At 40.0% G+C, this 26217-nt stretch overlaps 1 protein-coding gene across 1 annotated transcript in view; it reads right to left on the minus strand.

Moving 5' to 3' along the window:
- Positions 1-26217, minus strand: part of ASCC3 (activating signal cointegrator 1 complex subunit 3) — a 216673-nt gene that overhangs the window by 136844 nt on the left and 53612 nt on the right. Inside the window, exon 11 of the mRNA XM_083608265.1 lies at positions 6569-6733. Within this exon, the coding sequence (XP_083464391.1) occupies positions 6569-6733 (165 nt within the window). The remainder of the gene's footprint in view (positions 1-6568; positions 6734-26217) is intronic.

Below are 26217 nucleotides of genomic sequence, written 5' to 3' on the forward strand. Positions count from 1 at the left end.
TGTTTGGATAGTAAGGGGGCAATTCCCTTTCAGACAGATCAGATGGATGCATGGTATTGGATCTCTCAGGCTTGATTACTACAATGCACTTTCCACAGGGCTCCCCCCCCCCCCAAGACAGTTTTGAAATTTCACCTGGTACAGAATGCTGCTGCATGTCTTTTAACTGGTGTTGATAAGGTAGAAGGTTTTCCAACCTTTTCTGTGGTTGTCAGTTTGCTCCAGGGACCTAACTTACGTATTTCTTTCAAGGGAGAAACTTTTTTGTGTCTGTTTCAAACCTGTATAGGTGTGCTGTTCTTGTGCTTATTGTTTTGTTTTTAAATCTCATGCAAGTCACTTTGAACTGCTGCAAAAGGAGTACAGAAGTAGACAGACAGACAAACAAAGAGAGGCAAAGAACCAACAAGGACTTGTTTTTGATTTTTTAAAAAAGCAATTTAATTTGTACACCAAGTAGTCTGAAAGCAACGCTGTTCCACATTATGATGGTAACACCGAAACGGATTTGAGTCAAAGAGCAATCCTGTCATGATTTATAGGTGTATCTAATTGACAGGTAACTGTAACAGTGTGAGGAAATATGGGAAGCGTATAATTTTTGCAATTACTGAAACTAGTGCATGAAAAAGAAAAGAAGGGTGTAGGCAGTTTTTATGGTTCTTTCCAAAATGTTTTTCAGTGACACCTAATCTTACTGCAAGTAGTTTGAGGGGGAGATCAGTACTATACAGTATTATGAACTGTTCAAAGTAGCTCTCTGCATGTCTTAAAATGGCATCATGGCACTGTATGGCACTGCATGGCACTTTCTAAAAAATTAGAAAGATATTTTTGATAAAGATAGTAAGTTCAAATATTAAACAACACTTTTAAGGTTCAACTCCAGCAGCTTTAGATGCCACATAGATTGAAATGTACTAAAAATTTAACATGTAATTATAGCTGCAATACCATGCTGTTGATACCGAATTTACTATGACTGGGAGTGGAAGAATTCTGAAGAGAGATTATGAGGTTAATTGGAGACACGGCTGAATACTTTAATCCCTCATGATGCAAATATACTACCATTGAGTTATTTTAAGGGAATTAGTATTTAGCTAATTGCAGCAAAGATTTGTAAAGCTGAAAAAGGGGGGTAGTGGCAGGTGAGAGAATGCACCACCATCAACAGAATGGTTCCAGAAGATATGGTCAACAGTTTTTATGACCCAAGTTTTGTTAAGAGTATACGGAGACAGACAACAAAACTCACTGAAAATTGAACTTTTTCATTATGTATTAGAATGACAAATTAACAAACTGACGATTAACACCACCAGGTAATGCTTTTAGCATTGCCATGAAAGCTTATTTTTAATTAAAATATATTAAAAGTCTGCATGGTAATGTTTTCTGCCTACAAATCTTTACTTTGGATTTTGTGAGTACAGCAAATCTTATCTGCCAGTGGTGGGAGAAAGCCCAACACACTTGCACTCAACACTCTTGGGCACACATATACACAGGACAAAGAGCCCCCTGCTTTCCAACCATACCCTCTTGCCACTCATCAAATGATCAATCTGATGAACAGCGAGGAGTCAATTAGCACTCCTCTCAGAGAGCTGAACTACCTCAGCACCATGTCTACTTTTTCTTTTTGCAGCATTCAGCAAAATTGGGGGGGACGGGACTGCTTGGCGGGCAGCCTGATCCAGTCTCTGGCTACACACATTGGCCTGAAATCCATGTTACATGGTCAAGTCACATTTCCAAAATCCCCATCCTGTTTCTCCTTTGCAACACAACAGTGGGAAGAGCAATTTGCAAGAAAGAGGCGGTGCTTAGCCCATTTCCTATCTGCCACTTACCCCCTACAGTCCTCCATCCCACTGTTTACCCCTCAACCAATCTTCCAAAAAAATGTTGCTTTCCTGACATTGAAAGAACACATCAGAACTCTCTCTCTCTCTCTCTCTCTCTCTCTCTCTCTCTCTCACACACACACACACACACACACCTGTAAGTTAATGGAGACTGACAGATAGGATGGAGGACTGTAATTTTGGAAGACACAGAGATTCAAGTCCTACAACAGAACTATTTGTTACCATTAAGCCTCTATCAGGAAACACCATGCTAAATACTTTTATTCAAGACAAACAACAACAGTGGGAGTCGGGGGGTCATAGCTGAGCACCAAATTCCATATCACAAACTGTTATGGGCCTATGCAAGCAGGCATTTCTACAATTATGACTAAATATTCAGGGTTTAATTATTTATCCATCCTTAACTGCAACAATGTAAAGACACAAAACTGCAATAATGATTAGCATAGAAGTTATGCACAAAAACCAACTGGAAATCATATGTGCCTTCACTATTCAGAACAAAAATGCATTTGTTACTAGGCAACTACCTAACTGAGTAATGCTATATATGGGTTAATTCTAACAAATGAATTCTGGTGTTTAAAGTGCTCTGGCCTCCTGAGCCTCTATTAATAGTAGTCTTAAATCAAACAATAGAGGGAAAACCCACTAAGTGAAGACAACACTCAAAGCTTTGTAATTCTGCAGTATTCTGTGATGGATAAACATCCATACCTATTTTATGAAGCTTTCACACCTGATAGTTAAAAAAGGACAATCAAATTTCTTTTGTACGTGGTGTGAGCGTACCACAACAGAGGTTCCTGTAAATGCCAGATAGAATGCAAGAGAATCCCAACACACATTCGACCAAGCAAAAGTTCTGCATTCTTATTATAGAGCAATTTAAAATTAATTAATTAATTTTATTTTAATGAAATAAATTTCTATATTGCCCTTCACCCAAAGAACACAGGGCAGTTTACAATAGAAAAACACAAACATACATACCCATAACAACAAACACCCCCCCCCAGTTTAAAAGGTCATAGATTGTTTAAGTAAAAGGCCAAGGATGATAGACAGAGGAAGGGTTAGAATATGTATAGAGAGCATGGGAAATATTCTACTATTATGTCCCATCAGCACAAGGATTTCCATGTGTTCAGTAGGACTCCCCCCCAATGCCCTCCCCAAACCTGCCCCAGAGAGTTCAGGGAACACCTAGAAAAGACTTAGGGTGGGGTTGGGGGACAAGAAGGTAAAAACATTCCATTGCTGACGCAGAAATCCTTGCACTGATGGAATGATTGCCATAGTGCTACATTGGATTGCACACCAAGGGTTTGCAGCATTTGCACTGAAATTAATACAAATTGAATGTCCTATTTCAATGAGCACACCACCGCTTCTGGGTTTCTTATGGGGTCAACGTCCAGAGACACCTGCTAGCTTTGACAAATTGATCGCTGAATGAGTAATGTAATGAACAGCAGCAACACACCACTAATGAGGGAGAACGCAGGAGAAGTCAAAAAGAGAAGCAGCGTAATAAAGGGACAATGGTGCAGGTGCCTATTTAGAGAATAGAAAACCCTCCAAAAAAAGTGAATCTACGGGGCTTCAAAGTAGATGTAAATTCTATGATTCTATAATCAGAAGCGTTCGCTGCCTTAACAAAATCGAAGCAATGGAAGGGAAGAGATAAATATCTGAAAGAGGAAGGCTTCTGTTTCCACCATTGCTGCTTAACCCCCTACCACCACAAATCTTTCCCCTTTCTCAAGGGTAAGATTTGGGAATTGGTGTGGGGTACAGGGGGCTGATGTGGAACTCCTTTGTTCTTATTGCAAACCTGGACAGAGCTCACAAAAAATGCTGAGTTTTTCTCCCAGACTACTGCAATAGAGTTTAGGAAAAAGAAGCCAATTTCAAACAAAGAAGGGGGGGAGTGGGTGGTGGGAGACTTTTACCATCACTAATTTAGACAAAATGTCTAAGTCAGAAAAGGTAGTCATCAATGCACCAGCCAAATGATGACCAGAAACTTAGAAATTTAAAGTGCACTAATTTGCTAAGTAGATATTACTGAACTGCATGGTTTTTTATTTAACTTTTTTTCTATTTTAAACATTTAAGCATTTTCATCTTACATCCCTGTTATTTTCAGGAATGCACAATTTTAAACATCAAAGCTACAATTAGTTTCAGAAGAGTCTTTTGATGTTGTATCCACAGCATATGAGCAAAGCTCAAAGCCTTTTTCCACTAAAAAAAGTTTTGTCAATTCAATTTAAATATCTTGTAAAAGGAACCTTTAGAATTCACAAAGTGCATAATGTGCATTCGTATTTTATACCCTTTTAGCTAAGGTCACATCAGCTTTTACCCTGCGAGATATGTAACTTGACCCCTGAGTTGAAGGGACCAAAATCTGAGCTCAGCAAAGCACATCAAAAAGACAGCTATCCTCCAACCCTCAACAATCATCTCATATACTGCTCTAATTCACAGTAGAATGCAAAAAAACCCCAAACCCTTGAGTATTGCCACTCTTCCAATATTTGAACAAAGAATTGCTGAAAATTTTAAGCACCACTTTAGCTAACATCTTCGACCAGAGGATTTCATTTTCACACCTGTGCTATATTCAGTGTATAATGACATTAATGTTTCTTAACCAATGTTTAAATATTGTAAGAGGACTCAACACTTTCTGAGGGTTCCATGTGTCAAGAACTGAAACTACAGACAGGATTCTGTGGAAGCCCTGCACAATGGGGCTTGATCCCCTCTCTTCATCTCCTGAGCACCCCAATGCCCCCCAATTTGTAAGAGGGATCAGGAAAACCCCAGAATAGTACACAGGGTAAGGGAATGGATCCAGCTGACAAGCTGCTATGGAACATTTGTAACAGTGTAACACTGAATTTCAGCCACAGTATTAATACTTCCAGATATTCAACTACAATTCCCATTGTCCTTGGACCTTAGACATGTGGGCCAGGAGCAATGGCATTAGCAGTCCAACTATATTTCATTGCCAACAAGTTCCCTGTTGTCTGATGTAAGGTATAATCTAGACAGAGTAACTTCTGCTAAGAATTATATGCCTTGAACTCCCAATGTTTGTTATTAGAATATTAAAACCAACTATTTTTAGCACCGTTAACTATGTTTAACATTTTATTTTTGAAGTTATGTGATAAGTATATATGCCATGATGGTGTACACACCACTGTGAGTTGTATCCTGGGTTTTATCCAAAGCAGCACTAAGTACCTTGTTCTGTCAGCGCAAGGATTTACGGTTGCCCAATGGAACTCCACCAACAGAGAGGAGTGCTTAACCCCAGAACAGATTATTGGAAAAAGGGGGGGGGGGGGTAAAAATACGGGGAAAGTTGGATTGCACAAGCATAAATCATTGCACTGATGGAACAAATTAACTGGATACTGCCCTCTGTACTAGACTGCAGGAATCACCCTTTTAATTTTAAATAAGGTCCTATAACTCCAAGATAGGAATAAATTGTCTGCTTCAGAGAGCCTAGCAAGAGGCATATAGTTTTTTGTTAAAAAATACTTAGGGTACCTAACTCCTGCAAAATTGGCCAAAATCAACAAAAACCATAATAACAAATGCTGGAAATGTAAACTACAAGTGGGAACCTTCTTTCATATGTAGTGGTCGTGCCCAGAAATAAAAAAAATTCTGGGATTTACGATCTACGAAGAAATGAAAAATTTACTAAAAATCGCATTTCACAAAAAAATGGAATCATTCCTTCTTGGGATTCTAACTGACAATACCCGAAAAGAAAGATTAAAACTATTTTTTCTATGTAGTGATGGCGGCTAGGGTACTAATAGCCAAGTACTGAAAGGGTGACCATATACCAACTAGAGAAGAATGGCTACAGTAGCTGAGTGAGTACTTGGAACTCACTAAGTTGACTGAAGCCTTAAGGAATAAGTCAAATAAAATAGTCCAGAAGGAATGGGAATACCTAAATATCTACCTATCGAGTCAAGGTTCAACAACCAAGATTTGGTTGTGTTTAGAATAAACCCGTAAGTGGGAAAATGTCTCCTTATACCAAGATGAGGAATCTATTGAAATACAGAGAAATTGCTTTAGTTATAAGAAATGAACCACCGTGAGGTCGACGGAAGTCAAAAACCAAAAGTATAATCAAAAGAGATCCACCCCAGAAGGGTCAGTATCTCGGTAGAGAAATGACATTCTGGGCTATCTATTCTAGTTACCCTGATGTATACTTATGTTCTTACTTTTTGCATTTTCTCTGCTTTGCTGTTTTCTTTTTTCTTTTTCTTCTGTTTCTTTTTGTCTTGACCCCTTTCTTTACTCTTCTTTTTTGTATTTAATTGAAATGTTTTTTATACTTTGTTTCATTTGTATTTGTATAACAATTCAATAAAAAAATACTTATGAGTGTCTTATTTTAGGAATTATGTGATAGATTTTGAATTATTCCTTATTTTATTCATGTTACCAAAACAGAAAGTTTCCAGATTTACACATTTTCATCCTTCCTCTCTCTGTTGTCTTTCACAGCAGCCTTAATTGACAGCTACATGATCTGGAGGCAGCTTAGGCACAATGAAGGAACCAACTAGAATTATTTGACTTCTCCATGTGCATTCTAATGTTTAATCTGGCAGCTCCAAAAAGGGTTTTGCACATACCTGACGTAAGGTGCGTGCCACTAAACTTTCCAGCACAGGTCCTCTATCTTCATGTAGAAGGTGCACTTCATCAAGAATAAGGAGCTTCACAAGTTGGGAGAGGGCTACATCTCCAACACTCTTCCTTGTCACAACATCCCATTTCTCTGGAGTGGTCACAAGCATCTGACAAAGACAAAAGGAGCAGACACATTTTTATTTATTTTTTACTGATTTTTTAAAAAAACCACACAAAATGAAACAAACAAAAAGAAATGGCTAATAACAAGTTTGTAAACCAATGAAGATAAGCTTATTCTTGCCAGAGCAGAATTCCACTGCCATTTTGTGTTACAAAGCACCCTGGCCTCAAACCACTTTCCTCTGATCTCATTCTGAGCTATCCAATGTCGCCCTTACCTTTCTACAGTACACTATATTCAGGCCATACATACAATACACCCCTACCTACCTCCATTCCAGCACATAAGAAGTATCATCAACACAATCCAAGGACACATTCTAGCCAGGGAAAAGAATTCAAGGAGGGCATGGAGCAGGGTCAGTAAGAGGTATGGCCTGGGGAGAGGCCTAGAGGGCAGAATTCAGTCTCCACACCTTAAGTTTCCCACTTTGCCTTAGTAAAACATTTCAGCTAAAACTTCTGAGTTATTCAAAAGCAGTGTTAGAAACTGAGATATGAAGGCTAGGAGCTAAATGGCACCTTAAACCTGGGTTATGGGGGCAACGACGGAATGTCTAGGCAGACTTTTTTATAAGATGAAAATAAATGAACTGCATCTAAAATATATGTTCATTTTTCACATGGTCTAGTCCTGACCCTGCTCACCCCCCTAATATTCTTAAGAGGGTCTCTTCTCCAGTCTTCAGAAAGTAGCTGGAAGTGGGGAGGCAGAAAAAGGTCCTCCTTTCCTTCCATTTTGCAGTTTTAATCTGAAATCTTAGGCGCAGTACTGCATCCACAGCTTAGAAACTGCTTGTCCTAATGAAAGTCCCTGCCGCAAAATGCACCTAGAACAACAGGAGTTTCGAACACTGTTCAAAAGAGCTTCCTTCACAAATAAGAAGAACTTTGCAGATGGGTAAGAGGCAGACATCCAAAGCAAAATGTGGCAACACTATCATTCTGAGGCCAGCTTCTTGGTAGGTTTGGAAGAGACGTAGATTTTAATCTGATTAAACATCCCCTCTCAAACAATGTAGATCTAAAAGACCACAGCCCCAACCAACTTAAAAACAGCCGAGATCTCTCAGTCTTATTTCTTATCTAAAAAGAACAGCAGCACCAATCCCTGAGAAAGCTGTGCACCTGGAACTTCTCTCACTGACGCATCATACACTGACCTGCTCAGCTGGCCTTAGCATAGCACTGGAAATCCCTCTGTACCTTCCGGTAGGGAATCTAGCAGTCAAGGCTGTGGCTGGTAGACTGGCAAGTCCCCAGCGGACATTAAGGCCAACAAAACTTCATCACTTAATCAGGAAATTTCCTCCTACCATCCGATATATTTTGCCCTGCAAGGACTACATCTGAATAACGCTTACTGGGCACTGTGTGTAGTTAAAAGGATTGTTGTATCCATGAACCTCTTTAAATATGCCACCATTTATGTATTAACACTGCAGGATTAATCATGTCCATCAGAAATTCAGAGTAACTTCCTAGATGTTCACTGCCTGGCACTTATTGCTGAGATTTGAGAGAAGTTATCTGTTGTATATTTGCATCCCTGTAGTAAAAGTGATAAATCACCAGACTGGAAATAATAAATCTGAGGTTTCAAGGACATGCAAAAAACATTACCTTCCTCGTTCTGTAACTAGAAAAGCCAACTGATACCCATTAAAGCAGGACTTCCTATATAACTTCAAATTCAAGAACTACCTTATAAATGGGAACAATTCTAATCAGGCTTCAGCTACTATACAGAAGGTACAGCTTTAGATGTTAAAAGAAGGAGGCAAATTCTCATGTAACTTAAAGGGGGGGAAATATAATGAGCTTTTGTTTATTAGCTAATTTAGGACTGAATTTTTCTTGCTACACTTGAAAATGGTGCCTACTGGTTAAATAATTTATTCAATGTGGCCTTTATAATAGCAATACCTTCCCCAACCTGGTGCTCTCCACATGCTTTGGAGTACAACTTCCAGAGTTGCCAATGGTGAGATGTTTTTATTGTTTTATTACTTGTTGTTTGCTGCCCTGGGCTCCTTTGGGAGGAAGGGCCTGATATAAGAAGAAGAAGAAGAAGAGTTTGGATTTGATATCCCGCCTTTCACTCCCCTTCAGGAGTCTCAAAGCAGCTAACAATCTCCTTTCCCTTCCTCCCCCACAACAAACACTCTGTGAGGTGACAGATGTGAGGTGCTGAATTGCAACTCATTACCAAACTTAAAACCATGGAGAGACCTGGTCTGAACAAAGACATTGGATTCTTATCTCATTATACATGACAAAGCCATTTTTCACCTTCTCACCCCTTGCTTTTTCCTGTAAGACCTATTGCAGTCGTTAAGAGTCGTCAACAGGCTCATCACAGCTATCTGCCAATCACCCATTCCCACCACCCTTCTGAGTAATACCCCTCCCCACCTTCTCACTATATAGAAGGATCTGGCAACTTCTGTTTCAGTGTATCTGAAGAAGTGTGCATGCACACGAAAGCTCATACCAAGAACTAACTTAGTTGGTCTTTAAGGTGCTACTGGAAGAAAAAAAAATTTTTTGTTTTGTCTGTGAGGTGAGTGGGGCTGAGAGACTTCAGAGAAGTGTGACTGGCCCAAGATCACCCAGCAGCTGCATGTGGAGGAGCGGAGACGCGAACCCGGTTCCCTGGATTACGTGACTACCGCTCTTAACCACTACACCACACTGGCTCATAACTGTTTTGCTAGTCAGCATACTGAAACGGAACATGGACACTCTATTATTCACTACCTATTGTTAATAGTCATTGATAGCTTCCCTTATGTAACTGGCTAACTTTTAAAGAAAATTTTCCCATCACATATTTTGTGGTAGAAGACTATGTAAGTTGGTACTACTTTTTTGTTTCTGTTGTTGCCTTCTGCCAACCAATGTGAATGGATGTCCTGAAAGTTCAACTTCTAATGAAGTTGGTGTGTGTATGCTTGCACACAGGCACACACACAATTATACAAATCTTTCACATTATCACTCTACTGAAACCTAAGCATCTAATATATTTACTGATACAACTGGGGGGGGGGGTTATTTAAACATGGTCAAATTTTAAAACAAGCTTTAGTACAATCAGCTAAGTCTAAATGTTGTTTGAAAGGTGTAACGTGTGTTAATTTTTCATCCACGATCCTGTAAAATGCAATGCGTATCTTCCTCCACACACAAGCATACGCAAGTGCACAGTCACCTATACTACTAAATGCTATACTATACCTATACTACTTTTACCTTTATACTGCTAAAGGTGGTAGTGGTTATTGTTTTGTTTGTTACCGTGTTATGTAATTTTTTGTTTTTATATTGCAACCTGCCTTGTGATCCTTGGATAAAAGGGTGGTATAGACATTTAATGAAAAAATAAATATAAATTTAAATTAGGAAACAAATAAATCTAAGGAAACCAGTTGGAGTTGCCCTACGTTCTCTTTTAAATGTGTAGGCTGATCTAAATGAATCTATACAAAACAGAACCTGTGTGTGTGTGTGTGTGTGTGTGTGTGTGTGTGTGTTCAAAAATAGAAGACAGCTAATAAATCTCTATGCCTATGCTATGTAACCTAATAAAACATTTATAGATGCTGCAACACTCTATATGTGGAAATAGAGGCAGAAATCTTCTGTTTTTGTCCACTTGTCAGGCAAATCCCTCTTTAGCCAAATGAACCTTACTGAAAGTACTGTCACTGCCCTTATAGCCACGCCAGCTAACAATCTACCCTAACAATAGCTAACAATCTTGCTAAGATAGCTAACAACTTCCAAGAGGCATAAGATTCTTAGAGCTATTCTGCATTGGCGCTTTGGCTATGGTTGGATTCCAGGGATGGTTTGAAGGGACTTCAAAGTCAGAGTCTGACCACCGGTCAATTTAGCTGAGTTTTGTTTAACTGATTAGCAGCAGCTCATCCAGATTTCAAAGCACTTTTCCTAGTCCTACCTGCAGAGATTGGAACGGGGAGCATGTGCTCCATCACCGAACTTTGACCCTTCCCTATTAAAGGCGGAAGTTTAATGCAGTAGAAAATGTGGTTTCCAAATATGTTAACTTTTAGACTGACTCGCCTGAGAAAATGAGAATAGCTAGTGACAAAAGAACAAATCAAAAGCCGAAAGCTACAGGCCAGCAGTCATAGCTAGTCAATTGTCCCTGCATCTCTCACAAGCAAGGGAAAGGGAATCATCCCCCATCACCAGCATCTGGTTGCCTGATGTGGAAAAAGATGGACATGTTAGTCACATTAGACTCAGAGAATCGCAACAATACACTGTGTACAGGGAAGATACTGGCTTTGTATATAATGATGGCGGCCTTTAATGAACCCACTCTAACTCCAAATAGTGAGTGTACAACCAGCATTTATAAAATGCCATCATACCACTACAGATGTAACTTATTACCACTTTGAAATGAGCCATGTCAACCACGAAAATTAGCAGCTGTAATTTTCATAGAACATTAATTAGCAAACTGTGATGAAATATATTTAGCAAGGCATATTAAGAATTTAAAGGTGTGAAATGCTACAAACGCAAGCTACTTAGCTAATTTGCCAAAGCTAAACTGGTACTGCTGCGATCACACACTTTCTTGTACCACAGCCCTGCTGTCACAATTTAAAATAAAACAGATGCATATTTTCTTCTTCTTCAGTTTTAAAGTATTTAGACACATTCGGTGCTAAGCGTAAACCTCTTTTACGGCTGCATGTTGTAATTAAAAGTTGCTGATGGCACTCTAAATAACGACGTGAATTAAATGCGGAGTTCTGTATATTGTTATTCTGAAGACAGTGTGAACACATTGAGCACAGCTGCTGAGCAGTCTCCAGCATTGAATTTCAATAGGACTCTGACACAAACACCATTTAAACAAACTGAGGGAGAAAAACAGTGCCAGTGCCTGATGGACTGGACCCAAAGTTAGAAGAACAGTGCATGTCTTGCTAGACAATGCTGCTCGTTTTCAGATTTATGACTAAGAATTTAGGCTCCTGTGAGGAAAGGAGAACAAACAGTCCGAAGATTTCCTCCTCTAAGTGCAGTTGTGTGAGTTGTTTCATCTCTGAGGCAAGATGAGTAGTTTACTGCTCATCTTGCCTAGAATTCTAACTCTGTAACCAAATTGCCTTGTAGCACTAAGTGCCAAGGCATGGGGTGGATGAATGAGGGGCTGTTTGTTCCTCACCTCCATTTGCTGCATAGGATAGTTGGAAAGGAGATTTGGGCAAGAGCAGGTGTGGCTAACATGCAGCCATCCAGATGCTGTTTGAATCCAATGCCTATCAGTCCCAGCAAGTATGGCCAATAGTCAGGGATAATGGGAGGCGTGCCGAGGAGAAGGAAAAATATATAAAGTCTGAAGAAGGGCCTTTTAAGCTTCAAACAGTTTAGAATTAGATTTAAAACGCTGAGCTTCCAAAAGTGGGATATTGATTATGGTTGTAAGATACACTTTTCAGGTTACCTTCCCCAACCCACCCTCAGGATATGGTAAACCAGGGATAGGGAATTTATGGCCCTCCAGTTGTTAGACTACAACTTGCACCATTCCTAAGCTCTGGAAATGCTGCCTAGAGATAATGGGAGCTGTGAGTCCAACATCTGGAGGGCCACATGTTTCCCATCCCTGTGACAAACTGTTAGGTCTTAAGCACACCCATGTCTACCACCCTACTCCAGTTTATTATTTCCTTTTGACATATTCAACATGGCACCTAGAGAAATGCTCAGTTCTTGACTGAGTAAATACGCTTCTACGTACTTGGGCAAGTCCTCAAAGTATTCGGAAATCTTTACATTCTCTTACCAATTCAACTGTCTTTCTGGTAGGCACAAGACCACTACTAAAATTAGCTACTGGAATAAAGGGTTTTTAAAAATATTTACATGTGGTGAGGGGAATCAACCCCCCCAATCCAACTGTGTTTGCAAAAAAATATTCAAGTACAGTGGCACCTTGTGTTACGTACTTAATCCGTTCCGGAGGTCCATTTGTAACAGGAAACCACTCGTAACATGCTGCCACACCGCTGGAGCACAACTTCCACTCGCATCCTGGGGCAAAAGTCGCAACAAGGGGCATCTACTTCTGGGTTAGTAGAGCTCGTAACCCACAGCATTTGTATGGGGGACGGTGCGTAACATGAGGTACCACTGTGGAAGCAACTCCCTATTTTTGTGCAGCCAGCATGCATACAACCGCTGATGAGCACACAGTTTTTGGCACCGCAATGGGGCAGGGATGGAATGGGGCAGGGGCACAACAGGCTTACACACGTTCTGTTGACGCGAGCGGTGCCTTGGAATGTAACCACCCACGTCAATAGGCAGTTGCCTGTATAACAACAAGGAGCTTGCCTAGAAATGCAAATCTCTGCTCACATCAATACATTCATCTAGGACAAGCATGTCCAACTCCCAAGAGACTGTGATCTCCTCCCACTATAAAAAACTGGCAGTAATCTACCCATTGGATTGACCAGAGATGTTGAGCTTTTTGGGGGGAAGGATGAGCCAAAGTTGATGAGCTTTTTAGGAGGAGGAAGAGCCAAAGTTGTTGAGCTTTTTTAGGGGGAGGTAGAGCCAATGTGATTGGGATCGAACAGGGACAGCCCACGATTGACCGGTATATCACGATAAACCTGTTGGACATCCCTGATCTAGGAAATACAATTGGGGCAAAATGAGTAGTACAGTGAAGCTGGGTATATAGGTTGCCCATGGGAAGTGCACATTTCTATGCCACTAGCCCACGGATAATCATATTTATTTTTGTCATCTCTTCTTTCTTACAGTGAGCATGGCAAGCTTCACAGATAGTCATAGCATATTCATTTCGTGACACTGGAAAACCATTTCATTTTTAAAGGAGTTTTAGAATACCTTTCTACAGCCATGGTTTCTATTCTCAATGAGCAGCACTGCAAAGAGTTTTCATTTATATCACTATTACACCACTTCAGTTCTCTCAGCACAGAAACAGCCAGGAAATAAAGTGTCACATTTGGTTAATGAATTGAAACTCATGCAAGACATTTCAATCTGGTTTTCGTATTAGGGCATGGCCAAATAGAAATGGGCTAACTGTCAATATTTTGACTGTCAACTTACATTTCTCTCTGTCCATATAATTTCTTCCCACACCCTCTTCAGTGGTGCCCAGATTAGTATTAGGAACTACTCCAGAACTAGTTCCATCACTGGGTAAGCACAGAATAAATGCGTGCAGAAGTCCAAAACCGCTGGTCAATTAAAAAATTAATATCAGCTAACAAAAGTGCAACATTTAAGACTTTGGATACAGATATTTAGGTTCCAATCCTATGTCGTGTTACCTGGGATTGAGTCCCATTGAATGAAGTGGGACTTACTTCTCAGTATACCATGGATTGCAATGCAAGAAAAAAGTATTGTAAAGGCTGCTATTGCTATGCTAAACCTTTGCCCATTTCCACCCGCTCCCCTGCCCCCAAGAATGCATTAATGGGAAGCATTTCACAAAAAAGCAAACCTAATTTGGCACACTGCCAGGACAACCTAGTGCTATAGTGCAACGGAAGAATGACCAATACCCATTCCCCAAAATGGGAACTTTTTTTGGCATGAAAATTGACAGTCTTTCTGTAAAAAGCTATGGATCATTGCTACAGATTCTACATGACCATCTAGACAGTCTGAGGGTGCAAATCAACTGGACTGCAGGAGCGCACATGACCATCCCAGTATATTCAAGAGCAAAAATAAGCCTGATAGCACACTGAAGCTGTCTTTGCAGGAGTCCTAAAATTTCACTTAGTAACTACAAAATTCCTATATCCCATCTTTGAAATACACTATCTGGACAACTTACAATAAAGTGTTAAAATCATCATAAAGTTACTAATGCATTAAATTAAGTGAAAAACAGCACCCTTATAAAAGCAGCATCCACATACAGATCAACTGGAGTTAAAAAGTTAAAACCCCAGTGAAATAAAAAATGCATTCACCTCATGGTAGAAAGGCACCAGATTGCCAGGCTAGCATTCTCTGGGGAGAGAAATTTTAGAGCTGGGCATCAGCACAGAAAAGGCCTTCTCCCAGGTAGCCACCTGCCACATTTCAGATAGAGGTGGAGCCCACAAAAGAATACCTTGTGAAGTACAATGTGCTCATAATGGCTCTCTCCCGGTTAATCTAACATCTGTATTCTGAATGGATCACTGAGACCAGCTATCTCTGTTCGAGCTGGAAAAAGTTGTTCCATGTCACTGAACACGTAACATGCTCACAGTAACATTACGACAGAAATATTTTTTAAAACAAAAAAGACGTTGAAGCTCTCTTCATCCAGATATCCACATAAAACCAGAAGTCAGGGAAGATGCTCACCCTCAATTTAAACCCATCAGTACAAAAAAAACCATGTCAAGATAACGGAGGATAGCAGAGTTTTCTTGTGACATCTCAACTATTGCATGCCAGAAGTGGGTGAGACCAGAAACTGTGGTGGATGTAGAACTAGAATAGTAAAGATGGTAACAAAATGTGACTCATAGAATCATAGAGTTGGAAGAGACCACAAGGGCCATCGAGTCCAACCCCCTGCCAAGCAGGAAACAATGCATAGTTGTTTAACTGGGTATAAGCTTTAATAGTTTACTAACCAATTAAACTGATTAAGATTTGCACCTATATTTGTATAATAATCTGCAAACATATCAAAAGATAAAAGGACATAAGGGAGCAGAGAGGAGAAAGTGCAAAGGAAGGAAGGATAAGGGGGGAAAGTCATCAGAATAAAGCATATTATGGTATACTGATAAAAAGCAGCATCAAAACAGTATTCCAGTACATTTTTCTAGGGTAAGTAAGTCTGTCTACACAAAGCACATTTTTAGCCTCCAGAACAAAAGAGGAGGAACAGCTTGTGTGCTTTGTGAAATCCAACACTTGTATTGTAAAATACATAATTAGCTTCTCAGTCTGCAAGTTTAAATAATGATTTAAATGTTTTAAACAGGAGAGAAATTCCATATTATTATCCGACTTTCTTTGCTCTAATTCATTTCACTAATCATGGTTATATCAACTCCAATATTCCAGTGTCAGCTTTGACTGATGCCAATAAGCTCCTTAATCAGGTATGACAACTTTCAGCTAGCGTGCCTCATTAGCACACAGCAATCCTGTTCATAATTTTCTCTTTCCCCCCACATTTCATTGCCCATTTTAACAGGTGATTCTGTCAAAGTGTGAGGTATAAATCAGGCATGGGGAACATCCAGGCTGCAGGCCAGATTAGGGCCATAAGCCACACACACCTGGTGTCATACAGAGTTTCAGGTATGGCACAGGCATGACCCCCTGCTGAAAGTGAGGTATGCAGGTACCACCAATCAGTAGCATCTTCAAAACCCTTGTGCCTTTGGGGGGGGCAGGAATAATTTTTATTACTTTTCCAATATTTCCCCAATAATAGCTAAATTATAAAATTATTACAAAACCCTTGTGCCTTTGCCTGCACAACTTTATTTCAAACCATGTGACAATGTTCACCTACTGAAATGGCCCATGGGAGTTAGGGGAGGTGAGTATCTGTCCCTCTGGCTACATCAGATTCCCTACCCCTGTGTAGTGAAAGCCAATGGACAATTTGTTAAGAAAATATTCAATTCTGAAATATGAAAAAAATTGTGATATAAAGCAAAATGAAACAAAAACCAAGTGTTTTCCTTTTCCTGTACATCACAGGGACCTGACTGATTGTGATGGAACACACGCACAGATAAGAAATCCTACCATCCTATTATCCTGCCTTCACAGAGGGGATTCCTTACATCTAGGAAATGCATTTTGGCTTTCCAGCATGGTAGCTTATTGGCAGCTACATAGTGCAATTAAGTCTCCATCACATACTCTTCCTTCATTCTCTAGGGAGGAAGAGAATGTTTGTTCTATGACCATGTTAGACTATTTGTCTCGCTCAGGCAGAGTGCTTCTCCATCGCCTGCTAACTTACTCTTTCAACCAGGATAACAGGGTTGAACTTAAAAATATTCTGCATTAACAGCACATGCTCTGCTACTAAGCTGCAGTCCCGACCCACTGCTTTATTTCAGACCTAAGTTCTAGTACACAGAGTCAAACTACATGTTGCAAGACAATCATAGCGATCCAACCCCCCTGTTTGTAATGGGCTGGGAGTGTGTTGGGGATGGGGAGATATCTGCAATAAAGGATTGGCAGATATGTAAAATGCTTAACTGTTTTTAGTCAGTTTTGTTTGTTTGTGCCAACTGAGTTCAGAAATGCAAATTAAGCCCAGCTGGAGGATGAGCCTCTGAGAGCTAATTTCAGAGGAGACTTGGCAAGTGTAGGAGGGATTAAGCACTACCTTTTCCTGATCTGCCCCTAAAAACCCTGCCTCCATCCTGCCTGTGAATTTTATTACTTCAGCAAATGTGAACTAAGGGTCTCTTCCTTTGCATGCTGCAACATATGCAGGGAAAATAGTCCCTCTGCTTTCCCCCACCTTCTCCATAATGTAACATATGAATTAGCTCTATGGTTCTTTCATTCTCAAATATGACCTACTCAATCTTCATTAGAGACAAAACAGTGAAGGGGATTCATTCCTGCAACATTACACCATTCCCAAAACACTAAGACCTCAAAGCCTTGGAAAATCAAACTGCTGCTGTTGTTGTTGTTTTTTTAAAAAACCCCAACAACAATTCAACAGATACACTCAAAACAAAATCAAAATACCTAAACAAAGGCAAAACTTGTGCAAGCAAATCAAGTGCCTCAGGGTTATATTCAGTTGGTATCGGTTAGCTGACAGAATGTTATTTGATTCAGCATATTTGATTCAGGCTTGGGTCAAAACAACAGGGATCAAGGTGATCATTGGTGCTTTCCCCACAAAAAAACCCTCTGCTCTCAATAGCTTGGGGACACTTCAGAACAGCAGGGAGATGATGCAGAAGATCACCTTCATCCTTGCTGCTGCTGCTGCTTTGATTCAGCAGAGTCTTCCATCAAGACGTTCTGAAAGCAAAGAAATGGCGGGAGGATGCAATCTGCAGAAACAGTGTTTAGACTACTTAGCTTTATAGAAGCTTTAGTTTCCCATTTAAACTTCCATCATGTAAAGATTGCACACATTTCTAATTTAAAAGCAGAAATCAAAATTAAAAGATTGCTGATTTCCCTAACTGCAAGTTAGTCAAACAGGGACTAAAATCACGCTGGGAACAACAGCGTTTTACTTTTAAGGCTTTTAGCATCTGAGAGGTAAAGATTAATTTGTGCGTTTCAATTAAGCAGCTGAAGTAAATTCAATCTGATGGCTACTGAATTGGCAAACAAAATTATTCTGCATGAATTTCAAAAGAAAGCCCAGTACACTAAACTGTTATAAAGTCATTTTGCATGCACTGATACTATGGTTATATATATAATACCCAATTTGTTCTTCGTTTCTGCTTTTAGATTAAATGTTAAGTACTACTGGATTCCTCAGTGTTGTTTCTTATTCTATATAATCATCACACTAAAAGACAGAATGTTTTTGTTTTTTAGAAAAAGAACAAAAAGAAAGCAAGCATTACTGTGTTCTTCCACTTCCATTTTGTCATCCCTCCCCTACTCTCCACATTTCTCACCATTCAAATCCATTTCTCTGCTCAAGAATATTCACTCAACAAGCACAGCTGTTATTCTGAAATCTTTACAGCTAAATCAAAGATAATTGGACTTCAGAGTACTTTTAAATTGTAGCCTAGGAAAAGAATCTAGCTTAATGCATCATTTGCATTACCTATAAAGACTGCTTTTCTATCCTTTTAAATTTATAGTGCTTTTTGTATGGGGGGAGCACAAAAGAGTTATACAGTAGTTTTACAGATTTCTTTGTGGATTTCTTTGCACAAAAGGGTTTTATGAGAAGCTATTAAATCTTGCAAAAGTAAGAAAAATCAATAACCAACTCTGGGAATTCTACAATGTTTAAAGTTATTAATACAAGTAATGAAATATTTCTCATAAGTGGGTCCTATTTGTTTTATGAACAGTATGTTGTAAAAATCATATTTGCACTCAACGCACAGTAAAAAGGGTCATCATTTGGTGAGATTTTTAAAAAACCCTAATGCAATCAAGCATTAACAGATTCACAAAGCAATTATATAAAGGGAAATTAGTAAAGCTTTATTGTTATAGCAGTTTAAAATGATACAGATCATTATACCCAGTGTTTGCCTGAAAAAACAAATAATGTAATGTTGTAATTCTGGCATGAAGTTGCATACAATATCACCACTTTGCCACAGCAGTCAGTATACCATATCCTAAGCAGTTAACACATTAGCATAGAAAGCCCTGCAGCTGTACTGTTAGGTATTCCACATCTGTCTCTGTAAAAATATTATTAATAAGTCTAGCAGTAACAAGTCGGCCATTTATTAAACAAGCACTAATTGCAATCATATCTGGCAAAACATTGCAAGGAGGGCAGCTAGTTATTATTGTTGTTGCTACTTTTCAAGGAGGAAAAAGGAATTCTGCCTTTAAATGCTTTCCACTAGCACCCAGAGCACTGAACTGCAAGCCGCTTTGTGCGACTCTGCAAATGATTGCCAGAATGAGCATCTTTTGGTCCACAGGACAGGTGGTCTGCTATTCCTCTTTTCATCTTGCTCTTCTGCTTCATTTCCCACCAGATGACGAGCCCTCTTGGGGCAAGGTCTCTCTCTTTTTTATGTGGAAAGCAGAACAGGTTTTAGAAATTCAAATTGAAGTTTGAGATAGTAAGCAGTTACAAGAGAAAAGGCCTCAAAGTGAAAAACATTTTAAAACTTTGTGAGGCAGGTGCACTTGCTAAATAGCTTATTCAAAGCATTGCCAGTGGTTGACATCTGCAGTCTCAATGCTGTGTTGTGGAGGGCAATAGGAAATCACCACTCTGATTTCCCAAATCCTGCAGCAATCCTACAGAAGCACCATGCAAAAAGCATGACAAGGATCATTTGTAAGCCAGAGATAATAGAATCGTGAATTTTGAAGCAAAAGGTTTTCCAGCATCTTCCTAAAGGTTCTCTTTCCATTTATGAAGCCTGAAAAAAATAACCTTAACAGATTTTGATTTTGCATTAATATAAACATTTAATAAGATTTTAAAAAATAAAAAATACTTATCGGATGATGAAATGTCACTACAAAATGTTTGCCTGCATGAATTAAAACAAGACTATTAGTGTGTTATCATCACGTTTTACAAATATTAAATCAGATCTAAAACTGACTAGGTAAACTTTCAGAGCAGGGATGGGGAGCTATTCAGATGATGTTGGACTTCTAGCAATCATCAGCTGCAGTCAGCATGGCCAGTAATGAGAGTGACAGATGTAGTTCAGAAATATTCAGAAGACCACACATTCCTCATTCCTGATTTTGCGGAAGTGTCACTAATTTAATCTAATGTACTTTATGTATTTGAAATTCACCCTGAATTCACTATAAACATTCTTTTAACCAACGTGGAGATGAAGAAAAGGTGGATGAAAGGTTTGTAGGCAAAAACATTGCTAGCTTGGGCTATACTGAATTGAAAAGTAAAACATTTCACCTTTTTTTTTATTTCACAAAACATTAGCTCTTCTACAGCATCATATATTGGATTAACAACTACAAGAATTAAGAAACACATTTTGTTCACCTGCAGGTGACACTGTTGGACCAGTCCATGAAAACACATAAGCAACAAGCAGTAAATATTCCTTTTCAGTGTGCTCAACTGTTTTGGATTGATGAGGGATCCAAAGAAAAACATTATTTCTTCTTTTTTATGTTAGCCCTTTAAAGTTGTACAACAATAAACCTCAGCATAGCTATTAATTTAACTATTTCATTTTTAGGCCTACTAACACTGATTTTTTTCAGACAGTGAGTAAAATAAATGGAAGAGTGTGCATACTTGAAACTAAATCTTCTAAGCAAAAAGCCTGCTTCAATCAACCAGAACATATATAGTTTTGAAATAAAAAAGCCTTTATTCTAAAAGGGGATTAAACAATTTTGTCATTTAAAATATAGGAGAGGGTTCACAAGGAAAGGAGGCAGAATGAAATCAACATACTTTAAAAAAGGAAAGTCATTTTTTGGCAATATTAAATTTAAATTACCATTAGTAATTTAAAAATAATAAAATATACACTACCTTTCCCAAAATTCAAGCCGCCGTACTCTGCTCTTATTTAGCACTTACTGAACGTTCACACTTCTTTGTACAAATCACCTCCCTCCCCTCTATAGTCCCAGTCCAAATTAGGACCCCTTGGCTGCCATTTGAAAGGAGGAGGAGGAATGCAGTTGTGGCCACAAATCTAACACACCGTCTAGCTGGGTTTTGAGCAGCATTAGAAAGTAGTTGCATGTTACAAAGGGCTAATCAGGAGAACGAGCATGCTTGCAGAATGGTACAAATGACTGTTTGGCGAAGCGCTTACTTGAATACGTTGGTAACTAGTAATCTGCCATCATCACCTGTTAGTGTGTCACAAGCAGGAACCTTGAAAGCTGCCTTATATTAGGCCTGTCTACCTGTCCATCGAAACCAGTACAGTGGTACCTCGGGTTAAGAACTTAATTCGTTCCGGAGGTCCGTTCTTAACCTGAAACTGTTCTTAACCTGAGGTACCACTTTAGCTAATGGGGCCTCCTGCTGCCGCACAATTTCTGTTCTCATCCTGAAGCAAAGTTCTTAACCCGAAGTACTATTTCTGGGTTAGTGGAGTCTGTAACCTGAAGTGTCTGTAACCCGAGGTACCACTGTACTGCCTGTTAGGACTGTCAGTGGTTCTCCAAGTTCTAGTCAATCCTCTTGCCTTGAGAAACCATGGACTGTACCTGGGACCATCTGCAACAGAATGCATGAGCTCTACCACTTAGCTGCCCAGGTATAACAGTATTCCATATGACAAAGTGATACAGAAAACCCACAAAGTATGCATGCAGAGAGTAGAACTCAGCACACTGCTAAGTGGGGCATGAGTGTGGGGAATGAGGTCCAGTCACACAATAAGACTTCCTCCTTCTCATGCCCCTCACACCACCTAAAACTGTTCTGGGTTTCCCCTCAAACCCCCAGAACATTTTTTTTTGGGGGGGGAGGACAGGTGGGAAGAGAGAGGGAGAAAGTTAGGTTGTGCAAGCAGACCTCATTTTGTGCATGGAACAACTAGTTGAATCTTGCCTCGAGCTCTTTGTGCAATGAATCAAGCATAAAAATGTTTAGATGTTGTGGTCTGAATGACATCTGGCAGAAGCTTTGTGAGAAGATGGGATGGGCAAGGGAGTAGATAGTCTTGTCGAGTTCTGCCTTAAAGACTGGGTGAAGGATTCCCTATATGTGTTCCATGAGGATGAGGCATGCTGGGTCTGCTTGCACAATGGGACTTTCATGCCGTCCTCCCCCTCACCCCCTGAAATAGCCAATAGGGGGCCCAGAAGAACCTCCAGAACAGCATGCAGGGGGAGGAGAGAGGGGATCATTCTATCTGGCAAGCTGCAATGCTTGGACAGATGGAAGGTTCATAAGAGCACTGCTGAATTCCTCCCAAAATATACAATCAAGTGGGATGTAACACTTTATTCTGGGGCACATAAACCACTCTACTATAAAGATGAATCCATAAAGGGAGAACACAGTGTGAAATAAGGAAGACTTCAGATTATAAAAATGATTGCATATGAAAAGGATGTTCAGCTCCCTATGGAGAGCTAGACGTTTTTCCTAAGTATCTTCAGCCTCGAACACCACTACCAACCTTTGGGTACATTGTGCTACATTTGAAAAAAGACACAGACATTTTTATATTTCCATTTGTAGTTCGCTTAAGGGGGGGACAAGAATCTAATTTTAAATAGGGCATGCCTTTCTACCTTGTGAATAAAAGAAATTACTTTCAGCATAGCTGTGCCACTGAGAAATGCTGCAAGAGATTTATCAGCAAAGGAACAAGGCTTCCTCTTTATTAGCAATAGCTTCTTGATGTATTCTGGTATTGCTACAGGTCCCTGCCCAAATGTCGATCAAAGGCAAATATTCTGATCCCGAAGCTCTGTGGGTGGGCAAAACGCTCAGCATTAGTTTTTTCTCTCCACCTAGTTATGATGGAAGAAAATACAAGTATTATAACAACTGCTTTTTCTTTTCAGATGTAACATTTGTAATGGGGAACTTTTCTTGGTAATGTCGGGGTCTTCAGAGGACCTTCTGTGATTCCAGCTGCTCCTATTTGTGTTCAAAAGCCATTATTCCAAAAGGTCTCATTTGTAAAAAAACCAAAAAAAACTGGTCCTAAAAACAGCAAACAATAAGAAACCAGGCTACCCCAGTTGTACTGTCCTCACTTATGACAGTGCAGAGTTGTGATGCTGATGTGCGGAAGGGCTTTTTGGTGTGTGTGTGTGTGTGTGTGAGTGAGAGAGAGAGAGAGAGAGAGAGAGAGAGAATATGTGTGGTATATGTCTATAGTATTTTAATTAAAACAGACCCTTAATACTAGAAAAGGATACCCACAGACTCCAAAAAGTGTCTGTTCGGCTTATCACCCAGCTATGAAGGCTGCAAATCAGTGGTACTGGGCTTCTCTCTTTCATTCCGCCGTTAAAAAAAAAAGTAGGTTTTGTGTGTGTGTTGTTTTTTTTACTGCCAGGTGGTAGGTAGAAAAGGGGTGAGGAATCACAGAGTATGAATTAAAGAAGAGGTGAGCCATGGGAGGATACACATATCTGGCTCCATCTCGTGTAGCATTCAGGAACCAATGGCCCTTTAAAAATTGCAAGTGAAGCAGCAGTCATCAGGAGAAGGAATGTCAGAGTGAGCAGAACAGCAGCTGGGCAACCAACAACCTGAGTAATTAGCAATTCCAAATGGAGACTATACTGACTGAAAATACAGAGATTTTGTCATGCTTAATAACTAAAATTAAAATAAATAATAAAATTATTATAATCACAATTATTGTATTTCCAGAAGTGAAGCCATGTTTGTCTGTTTCAGTTTAAGTTATAATACATTTGTTAGACTTTAAAGTGCCACAAAAATACTCTTAGTGTTATATTATATACTAGCAGGGAGTGCCCAGCCCTGCATAGTATCCTTAAAAACAGAAAAAAATGTGATTTTTAAGTGGGTAGTGCACTTTGTGAGTTTGAACCAATCACGTCAAAAATCAGGTAAAATCAAGAGTCACCTTTTGGTCCGCCATCTTGGTTCAAAATGGCACCTGACACTCAAACATTATGGAAGCCCTCGTGTCAAGTTTGGCGATGATATCCCATCTGCATAGGCAGATAAGCCTATGCCAAAAAACAGGCCAAACAAAAATGGGAGCTGTGCCAAAAACTGTTCTCTCTGACGAAGGCAGGAAGACACCTCAGAAGTGAGGAATTCTAGCCCTTCCCCACACACTTTTGCTTACCTAAAGCTGGTTGTCGCCCTCCCCTTGAAGGGAAAAACTGCATTGTTCCCTCTCTTGTCAGGATCATTTGCCACTGGACAGAAAAGCCATCATAGCTGAAGTGTCTGAAGTCCATCAGCGGGCAAACCCATCAGGGTGCTAATCCATACAGCTCAAAAAGTCCTGATATCATTTGCCACCCTCAGGGCTACTTGCTCTGTTCAGCTGTGACACATCCGTTGTCTGCTTCACTTCTTTCTACTGCACTGTCATCACAAAAGCAATCCATCTACTAATCTTTGAAATGGCAATCTGCTTGCCCCCTCCAAGCTATTTCGCCATTCCAGAAAAGCAACACTGCACGCGTAACTGGAAAAGTGCCCACTTCACTGAAATATTAGCTTACATAAACAAGTTGTATTTTCGCAAAGTAATAAACCAGTTATATGTAGGAGTTGTGCTACTGACTCTCATTATGGATTTATTAACGTCTCTGTCTCAGAGTTTCAAACATTACCTAACATAATAAACCACATCAACATCTGTCTCACAAGTGTGCTTACCACAAATCTGGTTAAAATAGACATTAATGCTGCTCAGATCTTTACAGAAAACCTCTATAAAGGAGCTTCAGGAAACTAATTCGCCCACTCTCCACCTTTTCTAGTATGTGGGGAGACAATATGTAAACAGACAGTCCCTGCTGGGTTCTGCTGTGCACAAAGAACTGTGAGTGAACAAAGGCAGCCACACTGACTTAAAGTGTCTGTTCACCATAATAGATTTTCTGTGCACCCACGTATCCACTGCATGTGGCACTTTCCCAGTTACTGGAATTGGGCTCTTCCTGCTTATCCAGAGCTCTGTGTGTCCATCCAAGCCCCTACATCTGAGCCTAGAGTTTCTGGTTTAGGGCTAGAAATCAGAGCTGGGGTAAAAAAAGATAAGAGACATTTTGAAAACACTTAAGTGCTTCAAATACACAGTTCCGTTGCAACAATCCTTACAAAACTCCTTTAGCTAGGTCAGCATTAAATCCCTATGTTGCGTATGGTTGTCGACAACGTGTGTGTTTAATTGTCGACAAAGTGTGTGTTTAATTTGTGCGATTTCAGCTGGCCAGCTGCCAAACATGTAAAGCTGGGATTGAGTAAGTTAACTATATGCAAGTTGCAAGTTGACCTGTACACAAAGAGTTAGATAACAATTCAGTATCTGTTTGAAGGAAAGAAACAGAAAGGCTGCAGAGAGTTAAGAGCAGGATATACATAACAGCACAGTGCTCCTTATGACTAACATGACTGACCTCACCCAAATAAACTGGCCCACATCTTAAAATGAGTTTCTGCTCTCTGTCCTGTCACTGATTAAAAACTCAGGTGATACTTAGGGTCTTCTCAGAGATGGTGCCACAGTTTTGCAAAACCCTCTTTGGTGAAATCTAACAAGCTCTCTCCTGTCTCACTTTCAGCCAGAGTGCTAAGATGATGGTGATGATGATGATTTAGACATGCTTTCAGCATGAACTCTTGGACATCCCATGAAGCTCAGTGTTGAAAGATTCAGTACTTTTTCACACAGCGCATAGCTCAACTATGGGATTCACCGCTACAAGAGGCAGTAATGGTCGTCAACTGCAATGGCTTTAAATGAGGATCAGACAAATTCACGAAGGATAATCAATGGATGGGACGCGGGTGTCGCTGTGGGTTAAACCACAGAGCCTAGGACTTGCTGATCAGAAGGTCAGAGGTTCGAATCCCTGCGACGGGGTGAGCTCCCGTTTCTCGGTCCCTGCTCCTGCCAACCTAGCAGTTTGAAAGCACATCAAAGTGCAAGTAGATAAATAAGGAAGGAAAACGGCGTTTCTGTGCGCGGCTCTGGTTTGCCAGAAGCAGCTTAGTCATGCTGGCCACATGACCCGCAAGCTGTACGCCAGCTCCCTTGGCCAATAAAGCGAGATGAGCGCTGCAACCCCAGAGTCGGCCACAACT

The sequence above is a fragment of the Podarcis filfolensis genome, assembly GCF_964270895.1.
Source record: "Podarcis filfolensis genome assembly, chromosome: 3".
Lineage (NCBI taxonomy): Eukaryota > Metazoa > Chordata > Lepidosauria > Squamata > Lacertidae > Podarcis > Podarcis filfolensis.